Genomic DNA, 16,827 nt, shown 5'->3' on the forward strand with positions numbered 1-16,827 from the left:
TTTTTTTCTAAGTACCTCACTCATAGTGAAAGTAATCTGCTAACTCTTAGCCTATTATAATATTAGTAAGAAGGAAAAAAGGGGGCAAAAACTGACAAAATAAATATGCAAAGAGATCCAGAATAGGTAAATAATTTTGCTATATTGCTATATTTTTTGTTATTGTTCTTTTTAATAAGTGTTCCTGATGTTAGAAGACTAACTGAAGTCATAAATAAGAAAGAATATGCTTTGTGAGATTAAATAATGAATTTATTTCATAAAAGAAATAAATAATTTGGCACTTGAATAATATTTGAAAACATTTTTTTCAGCCACCCAAAAACATTTAGACAGTTCCACACTCACTAGAAGAAATGTGGTACATTTTTCTATATTTGCTGTAATTAATGTATCCTCTGTTGTATGAAAATGCTTCCCTGAAAATGTCAATTATCAAGGCAAACACATAAAACAGACATTTCTGTGCACAAAATAAAAACGAGGCCATCGTAAAACACTAATCTAAGTCTCTCACAACCACCTTCTTGGCTTTGTACAAAATTCCAGTGTTTGTACTTCTTTGACTCATCCATTTTAAATTTCAGCTTTTTAAGCCAAATATTGATGATAAAACTTGAACATGGAAAAAGCTACTATAATACACTAATATTACCTATTTATAAAGTCAGGCAGAACCAAAGCAGACTGGTTGTTCGTCTGCCATTATGAACTCGGTTCCACTCCTGGAGCCTTTTAGCTGGAATGTCCATCTCTTCTTCCCGGGCTCCTTCACTGCTCACCGTGTGTCACTGCACATCCCAGATCTCACAGAGCAGCGGGGTGAATTTGTGGTCGTTCACTCTCCATGATGTGAGCATCTCTGCGTGATAGTGGTTGAGCGTCCTCAGCTCCGTCAGGCGGCCCAGGAGGCGAGCAAAGTACTGCGGCTCCTGCGGATGCTGCAGAACGCACAGCTTCTTCAGCAGCTCCACCATCGGCTCCTGCAGTCGCTCCACAGCTGGCTGGTCCTTCACATAAGGCCGGTCTAGGGAGGAAAACAACGCACTCTAATTATACTGTAAGCTTTGAAGGAGTATGAGTATCGATATGGAAACACGTAGAACAATAGTTGCCATGAAGAGCACTGAATAAAGGCAAAAGATGGCTCACCTGGTGTCAGGATGGTTATTGCGGTGAGGAGAGCCTGTTCCTCCAGCACCATGTGCAGCTCACCAACACTTTTGTAAAAATTGAACAAGGGCGTGATGAATTCTTCTGATATACCTGCAGAAACAGATACAGTTTTTATTATAAAGCTTGTTAAGTGCAAGTGAAGGTTTTGATTGATTCACATGCTTTAGAGGTGTGACGAGGAACAAGGACCAGTTTTTATTTTGTGAGCTAAAACCTGTTAAAATAACTTTTTTAAAAAGATCTCCAAAAACACTCAAATGTCATTATTTTGATTAAGTAAATTGAACGCTTACTTCTTTGTTGCCGTTGTAAAATGTCACCTAATTTTGAATCGCATTTAATTTGAAATCGTTAAATCACAACAAATTTAAACAAGCTGATTGTAGCATTAAATATACTTTTTTGGGCAGTAAACTCTAAAAATACATCAGCGTCAGAATTTCCACTGGTTTTCAAAGCAGACAAGCCATTTTAAAACTCAGTTTCTGACACAAAAAAATTCTTCTGAGCCTACAGTTCATGGCCTTAAACTCAAGAATTGTTAGGTGACAGAGGAGAACAATGATCCGAAGCACATCAAGACGTTCACCACTGACAGGCTCAGAAACACAGCAAAAAATAAAGCTAAGTGTTTTCAAAGGCCTAGTCAAAGTTTAGACTCAAATTTAACCAACTTGGATCACGCTTTATCTTAAAACAAAAGAAAAAGTATAGGAAAACTTTAGAAAAACGCTTTATGTTCTGTATCTTTGTCCAATATTAAAACTTGTTAATAATGAAAGATTTAATTGTGACAACAACAAAAAAGTGTGCAAAGTCCTTCAGTCAGGTTCCTGCTTAACGTTTGGGAGCTCTAGAGGCTCGTCGATCTAGCCGGGGGCGTCTGTCCACCCGGAGACATCATTATCATCATCATCGTCCTCATCATCATCATGGAGCTTTCAGAAATGCCAGGGGGCCTCGGAGGGAAAGAAGTGCACAATGGCACGCTTGATGTCGTGATAAGAAACAAAGCTCTCTTCAGACAGCTTTGCTGCCTTTTTCTCCCTGACTGGCCTTTAGTGTGACTATCTCTTATCCTCACCATTCACCCAGGAGCAGCGCTCAGGGACTCACTGACACACACACATACACACACACACACACACACATCTGCCATCATCACTGCTGTCTAACTGTCCAGCCTGGTTGACATAATGACACCTCACATGCATATCAATGATTCTTAAAAGCAGCAGGTCAGTAAACGACTCAGCCCAGGGGATATTTATGTAAGCAGAGAGGCAGTATGTGCGTTTTAATAACCTAAAGCCTGTTGGCTCGAAAGAGGTCGGGTTTGCTGTTCTTCACCTGGAGCGACGCAGGCACACCTGAACGGAGTGAAACTGGACCCACGCAGGGTACGTGTGCGTGTGCAACCGACACCCAGCCCGGGATCAGTAGGTCGGTGCGCATCTCTCCGCTGCATCACGCAGATCAAATATTAAACGAGGACCCGACCAGATTTGGCCAGACTCAACCTGACAGACCAAAAGACGGAGGGACGGCTGACATCCAGCAGAAGTTACTACCACCAAGATTCCCACTCATTTCTCAATTACAGACGTTTTATTTAGGCCTACAATAATTTATAACCTGGCAGATTTAGGCTGAAGGTAGTCATTTAACATTTCCCTTCTAACTGGAAGTAATATTAAAGTTTTAGAGTTGCCTAGCCAGAATTTAAATCTGTAGACGGTAAGGAGGCCTTCAGACCTCAAAGACTTGTTCATTGCTAAAGGGCACAAAGGGTAAAAATAATCAATGACCTGCCTGATTGTATTTTTTGTCACGACTGAAACATCTATCCCTTTGGTTTATTGTCTTTCTGTCTTCTGTTTGTTACCAGAAACAACCTTTTTAGCTGAGTGAACATGTTTTTAAGCTTAAATTAAAAATGTGCTTGTTCAACTGTACAAATTATCTGCAAATAACTTTATAATTAGTATAATTATTTGACACAACAATTTTCTTCAACTCCCGAATAGGTTTATTGTCTAGTTATCAACCAGTTAAATGGCTTGATTGACCCTGTACTCATAGATGATCTTTCCCATCATGAGCATGAATATCAAAGTAATATCAAAGTAATTCTGGACTTCAGCATTGTTTTCAAAAGGATTGAATAATTGCATATGCCAAACAATTTTCCATTTTTGTGGTATTGGGCAAGATTAATATTTTGTCACATGTGCCTTACTATGACAACATGCTTATTGTAGCTATCAACAAACCTTTCATATAATTATGACCGGATAGTTGACCAAACGTTTTGGTAGAACAGAGTCAGAGTAAATATGGTGACTTTCAAGAACAGATCAAGCTTTAGATGTTATTCTCTGCAAACTGCAGCCTCCTAAAAGACAACCAACAACATATTGCGGTGGTGTGTGTGTATCTATTGGCCTGCATGTATATTTTTCACATGAAATTCAAATTTGCACCCAGTTGATGTGATTCAAATGAACGAAAGCCGAAATGTTTGTGATTCAAATAAATAATTCAAATGTAAAAACAATCAAGATGTTAAAGCTCGTAATGAGAACCTGGAATCTCCCGACTACAACTGAATAATCAGCGGGAAAACAGAACTAGCCAGCTATAATTGTTTTGATCCATTTAATTTAAATTTCAACATAGAAGCTGATGTATTTTTTCTCTAGAATTGAATTCAAATTTTCAAAATTTATCACGATCAGGAGAATGCTTCATTTCAATTAAGTGCTTTCAAAGATTTTTCATGGTCGAGTTGGAAACTCCCCCTTTGTTGCATCCAGAAGGTTTTAGTTATTTCTCCAGATAAAATCTGACTTCACCAGTGCTGTGTATAGTGAGTAAACTCACCACTTTTCCGTATCCTCTCTTCTAAAACCTCACTGTGTCCTTCTGGCATCTTCCTGCTGAAAACTTGAGCTGAACGCAGAAACATGGCCTCCACAGCCGAACCCTTCAGCAGAGCGATCTGATCCTCATGATCCAGAGACAGAAACCCTAACGAAGACAAAGTATTTGCCCCCTTACTGATTTCATCTGGTTTTGCTGTTTTGTTAGTAACATTTCAGCACTTTTATATTAGATACAAAACAATCCTCACCCAATAATGAAAAAGTAAATGCCCTCTCCTAATTAAGTCATGAATAAATTAGATTAAGCCCAGTATTTGGACAGCTGAGTTAAATTTCATAAGGCGTACTTAAGCCTAGATACTGTCAGATCTGTAGAGTCAAGAGATCACCTACAAAGGACCTGCTTAGCAACATGAAGTAGGTAAAAAAAGATCCCAAAATGCAGCTCGTCCAGATTCAAAGAAACTCAATAAGTAAATACAAGGCTGGAATACAAAACAATTTCTAAGACAAAGGCCTTTAGTGTTTCGCCAAAATTCTCTGATTTACCTGGAATATTCTTTGTAAACTCCACCAACACCTGAACTTGACTTGTTGCGATTTCGGTCAAGAGGAGAAAGTTCTCCTCTGTGCTGTACTGTTCTTGTAGCTGGAAGGAAAAGCAAGAATAAACTGATCATTTATTCTCAGTTATTCCTCATAATGTGAATAATACAACATTAGGCTGAACAAATACCAGCTTTTTGGCAACATCCTGGGGGATTTGATGTTTGTTGTAAGCTTCCACGATGAGCTTCATGAGTGCGTCTTGCTCTTTAGTAATTGCCACCTTTTCCTAAATTTGAAAACAAAAACACTTTATTTTGCCTCGTCTACATTCCTCCGGGACTCGAACAGATGTGTGTTTACCTTTGACAGCTTGGTGGTTGAGGTGACCTGCTTGTTGTCCGCGCTGTCCGCCCCCTCTGTCTCGTCTCCTGTTGACCGCCCTGGGGAGGTCTTGGTGTTCTTGCGAAGCCTTTTGGATTTACACTGGATCTCTGTCAGCAGGCCTGTAGGCATCAATGAAGGCTTCACTTTCTGAGTTAAATACCTCACAGATTTGTGTCCAGAGCAGCTTAAAAAAAACCTACAAAAAATCATTTAAAGATCCCTTACTAATATCTATCAAAACCCATGAATTCATTCAAGATCCCAGTTATTATATAGTGAGCACATACTCTTTTTCTACACACTCAAGTATGGAAAGGGAATTTTAAAGAGTTCAGTAATGAGAGAGAAAAACATTCACCTCTTCATTTTTTCCCTGCATAATTAGTTAAGCTCTTACCGTGGGGACAGATAGTATCATGAAGGCCTTCCATGCTGCAATATTGATCACAGCTGCACTGAAGTATTTATGAGCAACAGGAGTCCAGTTTATCCTGCAGTGCTTTTGTACTGCCAACTATTAACAGAACTCACAACTAGTTTCTGAAACTAACGTTACCGGGCAGAAAGCTAAAGCAACTCTTTCAGTGTCCACATGCTGATTAACAATCTTTTCTAGGGAGAACTTTTTGCTTGACTGCTTTCATTCCAGAAAACCAAACAAAAGCTGTGTCATATGTCATAAACGACACCTTATATCCCAGGATAACTAAGTAGACCATGTCAGAATGGAGAATGAGGATTCACCTCTTCCAGTATCATATTTGTTCTCTGATGATTTAAATTTAAAGTCCACTTGTCGCCTCTCAAAACCTGCAGCCGTACTCACACTCGGCCAGCATGCCCATCTCCTTGCATTTTCTCAGCCTGCACTCCTGGCATTTCCTGCGCATGTACATGTCCATCTCACAGTTTCCGCCACTCTTGCACTTGTACACGGCGTTCTTTGTTATGCTTCGTCTGAAGAACCCTAAACATAAGCAGAGGAGGACGATAAAACATCACATGATGCATTGCACTGATCTGAGTTCAAAACAGTTTGGATATCCACCGTTTCCTGGGTGTTGTTTTTTATATTTGCAAAAACAATGCAATTTTTTTTTTATTATTATTATTCATTGGGGATATAATCATACTTACATTTATTTATTAGAGCAGTTGTTACAAGTCAGCAGTCTGATTGCTATCACCTCATTATTTAAAGGGCCATGTGTTAATTTTTGCAGTGTATGAACAATGCTGAATAAAACATTTGTTGCGGATCAAGTAACTCTTAGTTACACTCCTGCACACTGTCTATCTTTGCTTTTCAAAATTAAGTAATTACAGTCACGGTCAATTAAAAAAAAAACTTAATTCAGCATTTCTTTAATTCTAATTCTGAAGATTTTACAGACACTGCACAACGTCTGACAGCCAATTTGTCATAATCTTTGGCTTTCTGTTTTGCTTTTCTTTAGTGTTTGTCACCATTTGAGTTTTATATTCAGCTTATTTCTTAATTTTAATTTATATTGTGCTTTTGCTCTGTCCTTTAGTATTTTTTGTACATACTTAGCTGTATATTCAGTCATTTTTCCCATTTTCTTCCCTTCCCTCACAGCTGCATCCAGTTTCTAATCAACCACCTATTCCTTGTTCAGAAATTAACTCTCCAGCTTGAATATCTCACTTGCTCTTTACCAGCCTATTTCAATCGTGTTTATTTTGTAATTTATTATTTTGGATTCCACCTGGACTTTTGTTTTTGAAAGATTTTGAAATTCCCTTTTTTGAGTAATAGTTTATTTTCACCTCAAGGTTTCCCCCAGAAAACTTGCTAAGCCCGGTGGTTGGGCGCTCAGCGGCTTGTCGTGTTTTTGACTTAAAACATGCTTAAAGTTGACAGGAAATTTGAAAATATCACTTGATAATTATGTGTTAATGGAAGATTAGAAGATTAATATCTGAACACCAACTATAAAGTCTTAAAAAATGCAAACATTAAAGAAAATGTAAATAAATAAGCAAGGCTAGCACTGCTTAGCCTTGCTTACCAATCCTTAGCAAGGCTAGCATTGCCTTGCTATTTTTTTAGCAACTCTTCAGTCTGAACTCATCCTCACCTCTGACCTTAATACTTGTTTTAACGGTAGTTAGACCCATCAAATATAGCAGCACAAACTAACACTTTGACTCATTAACTTCAGGACAGTGACCAGACATTCTGACGTCATTAAGCACAATGACACGCAGTGATGAGACTAAGCTCAGGTTGCTCGTGCATTGTGTAGGAGAAAGGTGAGAAGGAATCCAATCGGGGCACCATTACCGAGAAGACTTGAGTTTATTCTCGGTGAAACGGCAGCACAGGTCAGCTAGCACACGCCTGGCATTGTCCAGGACGGCCGTGTGGAATTACACTCATATCCCTTCAGCCTGCCATTCGACAGGAATCCCACTGAACTCACAATGCAATAAAAACACAGGGAGGGGCCGCTGAAGGTCGCGTTCACCCAGTTAATAATTTGTAAACTGAGGGAAAACTCGTAAAGTGCTCACTCCCACTGTTCCGTACAGTCATTTAGTTGTTTTATCCTCATAAAGTCAGCATCAGTCGGCCAAAACCTGACCAATGTCGCAGGCTGAATGGATTTATTTCCTGTCCTTGGCAGGTAATTAAACATTCACTCAACAGCATTTAGTGCTTGTTATACAAACACTTTTAAAGTGCTGTTTCAAAATCTTGAAAAGCAGTCACCTGAGGAAATGGGCGCAGCATTTTTATAAAGCTAAACTGATTTTCTTTGGGGAAAAGAAAAGTCCTTTCAGGTGGGACATTTAATCAAAGATTTCTAAATATTGTGTAATACTGGCGACTCTTGCCTCATGCACACATATGATTCTTACCCAGATGTTTGGACTGTAGAAAAAACACTGCTGTCATGAATAGGCTCTAAAGGTCAAAGATACAAAGAACGGACATTTCCAATATAGGGCAAATGTCGTCGAGCATGCAACTGAGTTTTAAACAAACTTCACATGGTAATACAGAGACTTGACAAGATCCTCATTTTTGAAGTTATTCAACATTTAAAATCACAAAATATTAAATATTTCATTTGGATTTTAGGCAATAGAAAAACAAAAAGTGGCAAATCACTGAGAAAACGGGTGGGAAATTATTTTAGTGTTTCAATGTTTTTACCGATGAAATTTTCTCTGTGATGATCTCAGAGGTTTGTTAGGGAACAAACAGCATCACAAAGGCCAGGAAACACAGCAGAGAAATCAGGGAGAAAGTTGTGGAGAAGTCTAAAAGAGATTTTCAGAAATCTTTGTAAATCTCACAGAGCTTAGGTTCAGAAACCGAAATGGTGAGATAGAAATATGATCTACCTCGCCTAATCTGACAGGCTGGACCAGTAGAGCATTAATAAGACAAGCAGCCAAGAGGCTCAAGTTAGCTCTGGAGGAGCTGCACAGATTCAGAGCTCAGGTGGACAGAACAACTTCAATCCAAGGACTCTGCGAATCTGGCATATGGTAAGTTGCCATGGAGACAGCCATTACTGTGGAGACACTAATGCAGTTGAGATCTATGTGAATTTTGTACTCTTTATAAAATAGTGTTTTATGGTACTTGGGGGGAAATGTATTGCCTGAAGCATATTCACATCTTAGAAAGGTTAAAGTTCAGCTCTAAACCCAACTGAGAATCTGTGGCGAGACTTTAAATTTGTTGTTCACTCACCCTCTTCAGCCAATCTTAAATAATTCAAAGAATAATGTTTAAACATCTTTCTGCCTCAGCCTTTAAAACAAAACGAGAACCTCCGGTTACACCACACAGAGATAAAGGATAACACAAGACTTTCCCACAGTGCTGTATCTCCTGTGGAAACTCCACACACCTTTACATCCTTCACAGGTGAGAGCGTTGTAGTGGTATCCAGAGGCCTTGTCTCCGCAGACCACACACAGTTCCTCTCCCTTGATCCTTCCAGGTTGGTTCAGGTGCCGGTTCCTCTTGCAAACAGCCGGCACAACAGAAGAGGCCTCATCCATTTCAGTCCCATAGCTGCCCTCCAGGGGTCCTTTCCTCAGTTCGTATAAGCCCATGTGTGAGTACCACTCGTCTCCACTGAATGGAGGGTAATAGTTCTGAGAGGAGTAGTACGGAGTGGCGGACATGTTTGGCTCCAGGGGTGGATACTGCATACTGGGGTAAGAGGTGAATGGTAAGATGTCAGGGTCCTGCAGAAGAGGACTGCCTTGATCTGCCAGTATGTCTGATGAATAAAAGAAGAGAGGTTTTAGAGAAACGCTCAGTGGCGATTACATGTTGTGGTCCAGAACAACAATAAATTAATCACTCTGCTCGGTTTTGCATCAACATCTTCATTTGATCATTCTTATTATCGATATGACCCGTTTTATTACAATTTCTTTCCCCCCCGCAAAATATTGACACATGAATTAACTGAGATCAAACTACCAACATTTTTCAAATCTGACAAAGGCTGGCAACAAGTTATATCATTCATTAATATCGATGTGTTTTAGTTAATTATTATGCATGCTTTTATTTCCGCATAATTTATCATTTAGCATTATACCACAAAATGAAAAAAAAACACACAAAAAAACACCTTGACATTTCATCCTGGGCTTGGAAGCATTTTATTTATTTTTTTGTTGGTCAATGTTAAAAAGACAGTTGATAGTCTGAATGTCAAAAACAGGGTTTTAAAATATCTTTTTTCTCAGCTTACAGTCCAGCTCTTTCCCAGCTGGGCTACTTTTGTACTTGTGTCAAGCCCTATTATTGCTTCATAAATTCATAAATTAGTCTTGTTGAATTTATGATTCAGAGAAGCATACAACTAATACTGCTTATCAAAATTAAATTTGTAGACGAGAAGGTGTCCTACAGTGGTTAAAAAATTATACTACTAAATCAAAAGGTATAAAACCAAAACAGCCAAACGACAGTAAAGTGTTCCACGTGACTATGAGGAGTTTCAGATGGTAAATCATCAGTGCATGAATCAAATGTAATCCTTGGGCCAGTTACAGAGATAAATTTTTACAGCAGCTTTAGTGGTAGAAACCATAACATTGAATATAAATGTGGAGTTTAAGTGTCAATGGAAGTTGAATGCTGGGACATAAACAATGAACAGCTTATAGTCAGTTTAGACAATAATTCTCTGTGATAAAAACATACAACCAAATGTACGAAAACAAAACTACTTCAGACAGACGGCAATAAAACATGAGTATCTGATAAATCCTTATCTGACCACGGGGATTTGTGCATAACAATTAGATGGCAGAACACGGGGCCCTCAAAAGCTAGAGTCAAATAACAAAAATCAACGTTTTAAGCAGAAAATTATGCAACTCAGAATAATCCAACGTATTCTGACAATGAAACAGGGAATGCTAAAGCTAACAGCTTAAGTAGTTCCCTATAATTACAGTCTAATTGCAGCTGACGATGTCACAACCTGAAGAACCTCTTTCCAGTGAAAACCGTCAGACTTGCTGTCCAGGCGACACACAAAATACCATAAAGCCATAAATGATTAACAACCCGCTCCCAGTACACTGTGTCTTTCAGACAGGCAATAACAGTAGCATTACACCAAACAAGCTGACACTAATTTGCTCACAAGGATTTTAATTCATAACGAATTAACGTGCAGGAAAACCTATTCAACACAGAGAAACAGCTTCAGAAAATCAGCAAAACAAAGACATTTCCTCACAGGATATTTGTTGAGAAGGAAGAATCACAAACCTGTGGATGTCTGGGTCTGGACCATGGTCGTCTCCATGTGACCAGACGCAGACTATTCTGAGTCTCTACTGTCCTACCTCCCCAGTGCTGGTTTGTAGTTCGGCCTTTTTCTTGTGTTTTAACAGAAAAATCATCTCCTACTCATGCTTGTCGATCTGACAACTTGCTAAAGGTGTGAAAACATCTTGCTGCCCGGTTGAGAAATGCTGAAGGGGAGCAAAGGTTGCTGGAGCTACTCATTAACCACCGAGTTAAGATGTCTTTACATCACAACAGGTAGCTGGTTGATTCAGGAGTTTGGGTACAAACTCACTGCTACTGTATGATGGCTGTAGATCTGCAGGGTCACTTATACAATTGGACAGGTGAAGGATCCCAAAATATGTGCTTGTTGCTGTGTCGTGTGAAAAACGATTTGTCAGATCTGCTGAATTTGACTAAATAAGAACAAAAGAAGATGGGAAGATTGTCAATTTCTGCGTACTGACCCGTCCTTGTACATAAAGTCATATACTGTAATTGCTGTAGGCAGGACCGCCCTTCAGCACCTTTAGGTTTCAGACTCAAGGCGCTCTGATGGTTTATTGTGTAAAGGGTGTGCTCAGGAGTTTGTGTAACGCGGCTTTTCCTGGAATAAATACTACCCTCTGTTCACAGTTGTGTAGATAATACTTAGATTTGCCTACAACTGATACCACGAATGAACTTTCTGATTGTCTTAGAGGAATTTAAGCTGGGATGGTTTTGATTTGTTTATGGATATGACCTGAGCTAAATGTCTTTGGATCAGGAGGTAATGGTTGCACTGTTCGTATCCATTAGCTTAGCCTTAAACAATTTAACAATATAGACGGGAATAAATAGGTGTGTTGTTGGTAAATCTGTTCAGAATTTAAAAGCTGAGATTTATTCAAGATTTCAATTCAGTGCTACTGTTAAAAGAAAACACTTTTACATGGAAAGTTATTGCCTGTTAGATCTATTAGGAGGAGAAGAAATAAAGGCAAAAGCTGTGATAACATGGCGGCATAAATTTGCACACCTTTAAGCTAAAACCTTGTTGAAGGATCTTTTGATTTTCTTTCAGCGTTCAGTCGCCAATAAACCCATCATTCATCAAATATTAGGCCAATCAGCTAGATTGGCCTAATATTAATATTTTCTCTTCACCAAACCCTGGTATTTTAACCCTTTCATGCATGAATTAGGATCCTTTTGTGTCAACATTTTTTTCCAAATTATTTTTTATTTTCTTAAGGCATAAAAAAAGGTAGTTGAAAAATCCATCAGTATTGTTCTTTAAGGGTTATCTGATGTCACAATATTTTTTTTACCTTCTACAGTAGAAGGAGGGACCGGGTCGGTTGGCATGCTTTTTGGTCTGTCGGCCATATTGGATTTAACAAAAATAATTTCTTGCATTTTCAGTTGATGGCCAGTAGTTGATAGTGTATTTTATGATGTATTAGTGTCCACTTCTGTGGTCTGTGTGCATTTATAACATAAAAATCCACAAGAAGCACAAGAAAGTGGCTTTTAGACAGCTGTCCACTGTAGTGACCACTATGCATGAAACGGTTAACAAAGATGTGTTAACTTTTGAGAGCCGCTGTCAGTTAGAGAATTTTCTTCTTGACATTAGTCTGTGTTGCAGGAGATTTTATGTTTCATGATAGGAAGTGTGAGCACACCTACCCTTGCTCTTGCATCATACCAAACTCTCACCCTGCTGTCACTTCCAATTTCCCTTAAATTGACTCTCAGTTTTCTACTGAGTGAGTTTTTTTTTTAGTTTTTTTTTTTTTTATCTGTGTGGTTCCTGCCATCTACACTTACCAAAGAAGTGGGCGCTCTCAGAGATGGAGAACTCATCGCTGGGTGGGATTTGCAGCGGTCCCACCATATTGATCTCGGGGCCCTCCCACTCATTCATTCAGGAAGGTTTTCAGTGGTCGACTTCAAAATCCCAGACAAGGGTTGGAATATGTCTCCGTTTGCTCCTGCACAAAGATTTAAAATGCTGAAGCATTCAGTGAACCTTTTGGATCCCGGCCACTTTTACAGTGTAATAAATCATCAACACACCTGACAGGTCAGGATGAGATGATTAGGGACGAGATGTTTAGCAGCTCTGAACAGGAGGAACGAGGGTGAAGGTCAGGTCACTACAAAGCCTTGAGAAGAGCCAATCATGCAAATGAGATAATTATTTCTGTCTTTTCACTTATTGTACAAACTGTTTTCATGATGCATTTTTAAAGCTTTGCATAAATTAAGCGAAACTGAGAAGAATTGTAAGAGAATTAAGAAGTTCTTCAATTTATTCTTCATGCAAAGTCACAAAATGGTCACTTTGGACACTATCGACGGCTCTGCCACATTGCTTTAATTAAGTTAATGTAATTTCCCTCGAGATGAAAAAGCAGCCCACCTGGATTCAATGACCTCCGTCCCACATGAAGGCTAAACGTGCAGCCACAGTTAACGTAGTCATGGGAAAAATCAGTACTACACTGATAAGATTTAAGCAGGAGAATACCATGCTAATGCCTTTCGAAAAATAAGAAATACTGCACAATGAAACCAAACAAATGAGATACAGGCATTGCTACAACAGGCACAAAAACAAATACAGTGCAACACTATCACAGTTTTATTTTTGTGCTCTTTGTTCAGCTTAAATGTTTCCAAACATAGAGCATGTAAGGTAAAACACTATTCACATCAACTTGGCTATGTAGGAACTTACGACTTTGTTAAACTGGAAATTAGCTGTGATGATCGAGTTCATCATCCACATTTAATCCCGAAATAGAAACAATCATTCACATAAAAACAACTTGTCTGCATGATTTAGACTAAAATATATCAAAAAATAACATCTCCCAGTCAAATCAACAGAAATTCAAGTCTGGATGGGAAACAAAGTCCTCACCGTTTACCAGAAAGGAAATTGGTAAATTCAAGGACTCTACCAAATTACAGTGAAAGGAGAAAACCTGGAGCAATGAAATGAAGAGTCTTCACACCAAAGTTATTCTAATAATAATAATATCCATTGCAGGTTTCAAGGCAAAAATCACTGCTGATCAAAAAGAAACACACAAAAAAAAACTTTGGGGAAAATATTCAGTGGACTAACGAGAAAATTGGATGCGATTCATTTTAAAATTGACAATCAACTAACACATCAACTAACATGATATCAATGATGGCAGGGTGTTTAAGTCCACTTAAACAATGTTGATCTCATTAAAATTCTAAAAAAAATTTTTATCTGTCTGCTGATTTAAACCATAGAATCAAGGAGATGCTGGAGAAAGCCTCTCCTTGTAACTGACACATTTTAAAAGATAAACATGTCAGTCCTCTACATGGAAATGAAACAAAGTGTGACGTTTTCAGAAAATATCAGCAGCAAATAGGTAGCAGCAAGTACAAAGGAAAAAGAGGAGCTCCATGAACAGGGCCCAGAGGTACCCCTCTAGGTGCTGTCAACTAAATACACTACAGTAATTGATCATCAACAAATGTCACGAGTGCCATGAGTTTTGTTTTTGCTGTACTGGAGCAAACAGGTGCAACGGATTCAGGGACACAAATAACAATTTAATCACGTGTTGGTTCTCAACAGTCTGCAAAGCTTTATGTGATTTCTTCCTATCTATTATTCAACAGTGAGATAGATCATTCATAAGTGGAAAACATTCAAGTCTACAATGTCAGGACAGAGAATTTGCAAAAAAAAAAAAAACAAACAAAAAAAACCACCTCAGACTCTGTACCGAACAATTAAGAAGTGATTGAACAAGAACAGTTTGTTTTAGTTGTCAGGAGAACGATGACTGTATTTAAAGAAATATTGCAGCATCATCTTTATTTGCAAAGTTGCATCAGAATGGATAGATGAGCAAAAAAAGAGATTTTTAAGCTGAATGATATATGGTACAGTGCATGATATTTCTTTTTTTTGTTGTTGTTTTTGTGCAAAAAAAAACCAAACCAAACAAACAAGCAGAAATTATTGCTCATTGTGACTGTTATTTACTGAAAAGTCCAGGCAGAAGCTCATTACACCTATATTCACTGACAGAGATGTATATTTTTCATTTTTCTTTCAAAACTATTTTTCTTTTTGTTTTTTCAAACAAAAGCAAAACAGTTAAAAAGAAGAAAAATCTTCACAGATATAATATTAAAAAAATAAACAAAATTGGGACAACTTATTCAAAGACTATAATGATCAGTCTTATAGTCTGATCATTATAGATCATTTATATTTGTTTACCAGCTGGCTATGCTTTCTTCATTTCACATTATCTAGTCCACACATTTGCTTACATAGCATTAGTTCCTTAAGCTATACTTTCTAAGTTCAGAGTTTGTTTTACTTGAAAATAGAGCAAGGCAATTTGGACAAAAAAAAGGTTTAATTTATATTTCTTTCTGGATGTAATGTTTTGCTAATTATCACAATATGGTTTCAAATTAAATTTACATTTTCTAAGATTGTATATGTTTTAATGAACTACAATAGTTTTACATAATATTGCAGTTGTTTTATTTTTTGCATTGTGTATGTAAAACTTCCAAATTAACAAATCAACTATTGATCTCTGAAATCTGGTCATAAGCAGTATCTCCTTTTAAAAATCATTCATCATATTTAGTCTTGAGTTATTTATTTCAAACCATTTAGCTAAATCTGTCAACTTCCTCCTTAGTGATCAGAAGCCGTTCCAGAAGAGCAACAAAAATCTTAAATCCATTGTCAAGCATGGTGGTGGAGGAGTGGTGATTTGGGCTTGTTTGGCAGCCTGACAGCTTGTACTCATTCAGTGGAGGTCAAAATGTATCTGATGTAAGTTTGATGTCTTTCTTTTCAATATCTAGAGTTTGTCTCAAAGTGGTTTAAATACAATGATCTCAAACATTCCTGCAAATCCACAAGCCAATGGCTTAAGAAAAGGTAACAATGTGTTGCGATGGTCTATCCAAAGCCCAGATCTCAAACTATAATGATGTGCAGTGACTTCAATCAAGTCTACTTAATAATTATTGCGATAAGAAACTTAATGTTGTAAACAAAAGAGAAGCAAATCTCTTTGCGATGTCAGAAATTTGTAACGTCACAAAAAAAACAACCTAAAGTTATTGAGGTGATAAAAACTGTTGAATTATAGGTTGTATTTAGTCTTTCCTGTGACTGTCGGTACAGTTGTACAGTATTGTCTCCTTTCCACAACAGTACACACACTCTCAAACCTTCGCTCGTCCTTCGTCTGACAGTTCTTACCTTCTCCTGCCCAACTGAGGTGGAAAACTTTCCTTCCGTCTTTGCGTGCGCTTACAGCTCCATCGATATTCAAACGTTAAGCCGCATGTGTCCGACTCCAGCGACAGGATGTGCGACCAGTTGAGGTCAGAGAGAGAGAAACGGGTGGTGGTTATTAATTAAACTGTCCGTTGCTGTCCATGTCATCCCACTCCCCCAGTGCTTTTTATCAGAACACGTCAACAGGCCTCCTCGTGAATTCCCACTCTCACACACAAACATCATATACATCATTAACACGACTCAAACTACTGCTGTGATCACTAGGATGTGCAGTCTGGAATATTTTCAATAAAATGAAACAAAAAGGGGATATTCCTGCCTTTTTTCATTTATATTTGGGGTTTTTAAAATTGGTCTTGTCATGGAAAATCTCCGAAGCTGAGTGCGTCCTTGAACTGATCCAAGCCGTTTCATCATGCAAAGTGACTGTCAATCAATTGGTTTGGGATTTTTGGCACTGTCAGGAATTATGGATCTCTGCCCCTTTTTTTCTCTCTCTCTTTTTACATTTTAATAAGAAATAAACCTGTAAATAAATTCCCTTTTGACTTTTAATTCCTTTTTTTTTTTTTTTTCCTAAAATGGGACAGCTTAATCATTGATGGTCTGTTGCTCCATCTGAAGAGGCCCTTCTGAGTCAACAGACGGTCTCCCTGAAATAAACAGAACCTTTGCCATTGGCTGCTGTTTGTGGACTATCTGCTCTGGATTTA

The 16,827-nt window shown here is 38.1% G+C and overlaps 1 protein-coding gene across 3 annotated transcripts; it reads right to left on the bottom strand.

Annotated features, from left to right (window-relative positions):
• Window positions 1-50: 50 nt before the first annotated feature.
• On the bottom strand, window positions 51-16,221 carry nr1h4 (nuclear receptor subfamily 1, group H, member 4). Of its 3 annotated transcripts, none has more exons than XM_016668051.1 (11): window positions 16,073-16,221; window positions 12,862-12,907; window positions 12,613-12,776; window positions 8,885-9,262; window positions 5,821-5,961; window positions 4,971-5,113; window positions 4,798-4,896; window positions 4,611-4,710; window positions 4,060-4,206; window positions 1,153-1,266; window positions 53-1,027 (listed from the first exon to the last, which is right to left on the bottom strand). In XM_016668051.1, exons 3-11 carry the CDS (start codon window positions 12,707-12,709, stop codon window positions 789-791), a joined length of 1,458 nt encoding a protein of 485 aa, XP_016523537.1. In that variant the 5' UTR covers window positions 12,710-12,776; window positions 12,862-12,907; window positions 16,073-16,221; the 3' UTR covers window positions 53-788. The 3 variants fall into 3 exon arrangements, with proteins under 3 accessions (XP_007545602.1, XP_016523537.1, XP_007545600.1); XM_007545538.2 differs by having other exon boundaries at window positions 12,862-12,950; XM_007545540.2 differs by lacking the exons at window positions 12,613-12,776; window positions 12,862-12,907; window positions 16,073-16,221 and adding an exon at window positions 10,777-10,981 and having other exon boundaries at window positions 51-1,027.
• Between the last annotated feature and the right edge of the window lie 606 nt (window positions 16,222-16,827).

Source organism: Poecilia formosa, unplaced genomic scaffold (genome assembly GCF_000485575.1).
Source record: "Poecilia formosa unplaced genomic scaffold, Poecilia_formosa-5.1.2 Scaffold13, whole genome shotgun sequence".
In the NCBI taxonomy this organism is placed as follows: Eukaryota; Metazoa; Chordata; class Actinopteri; order Cyprinodontiformes; family Poeciliidae; genus Poecilia; species Poecilia formosa.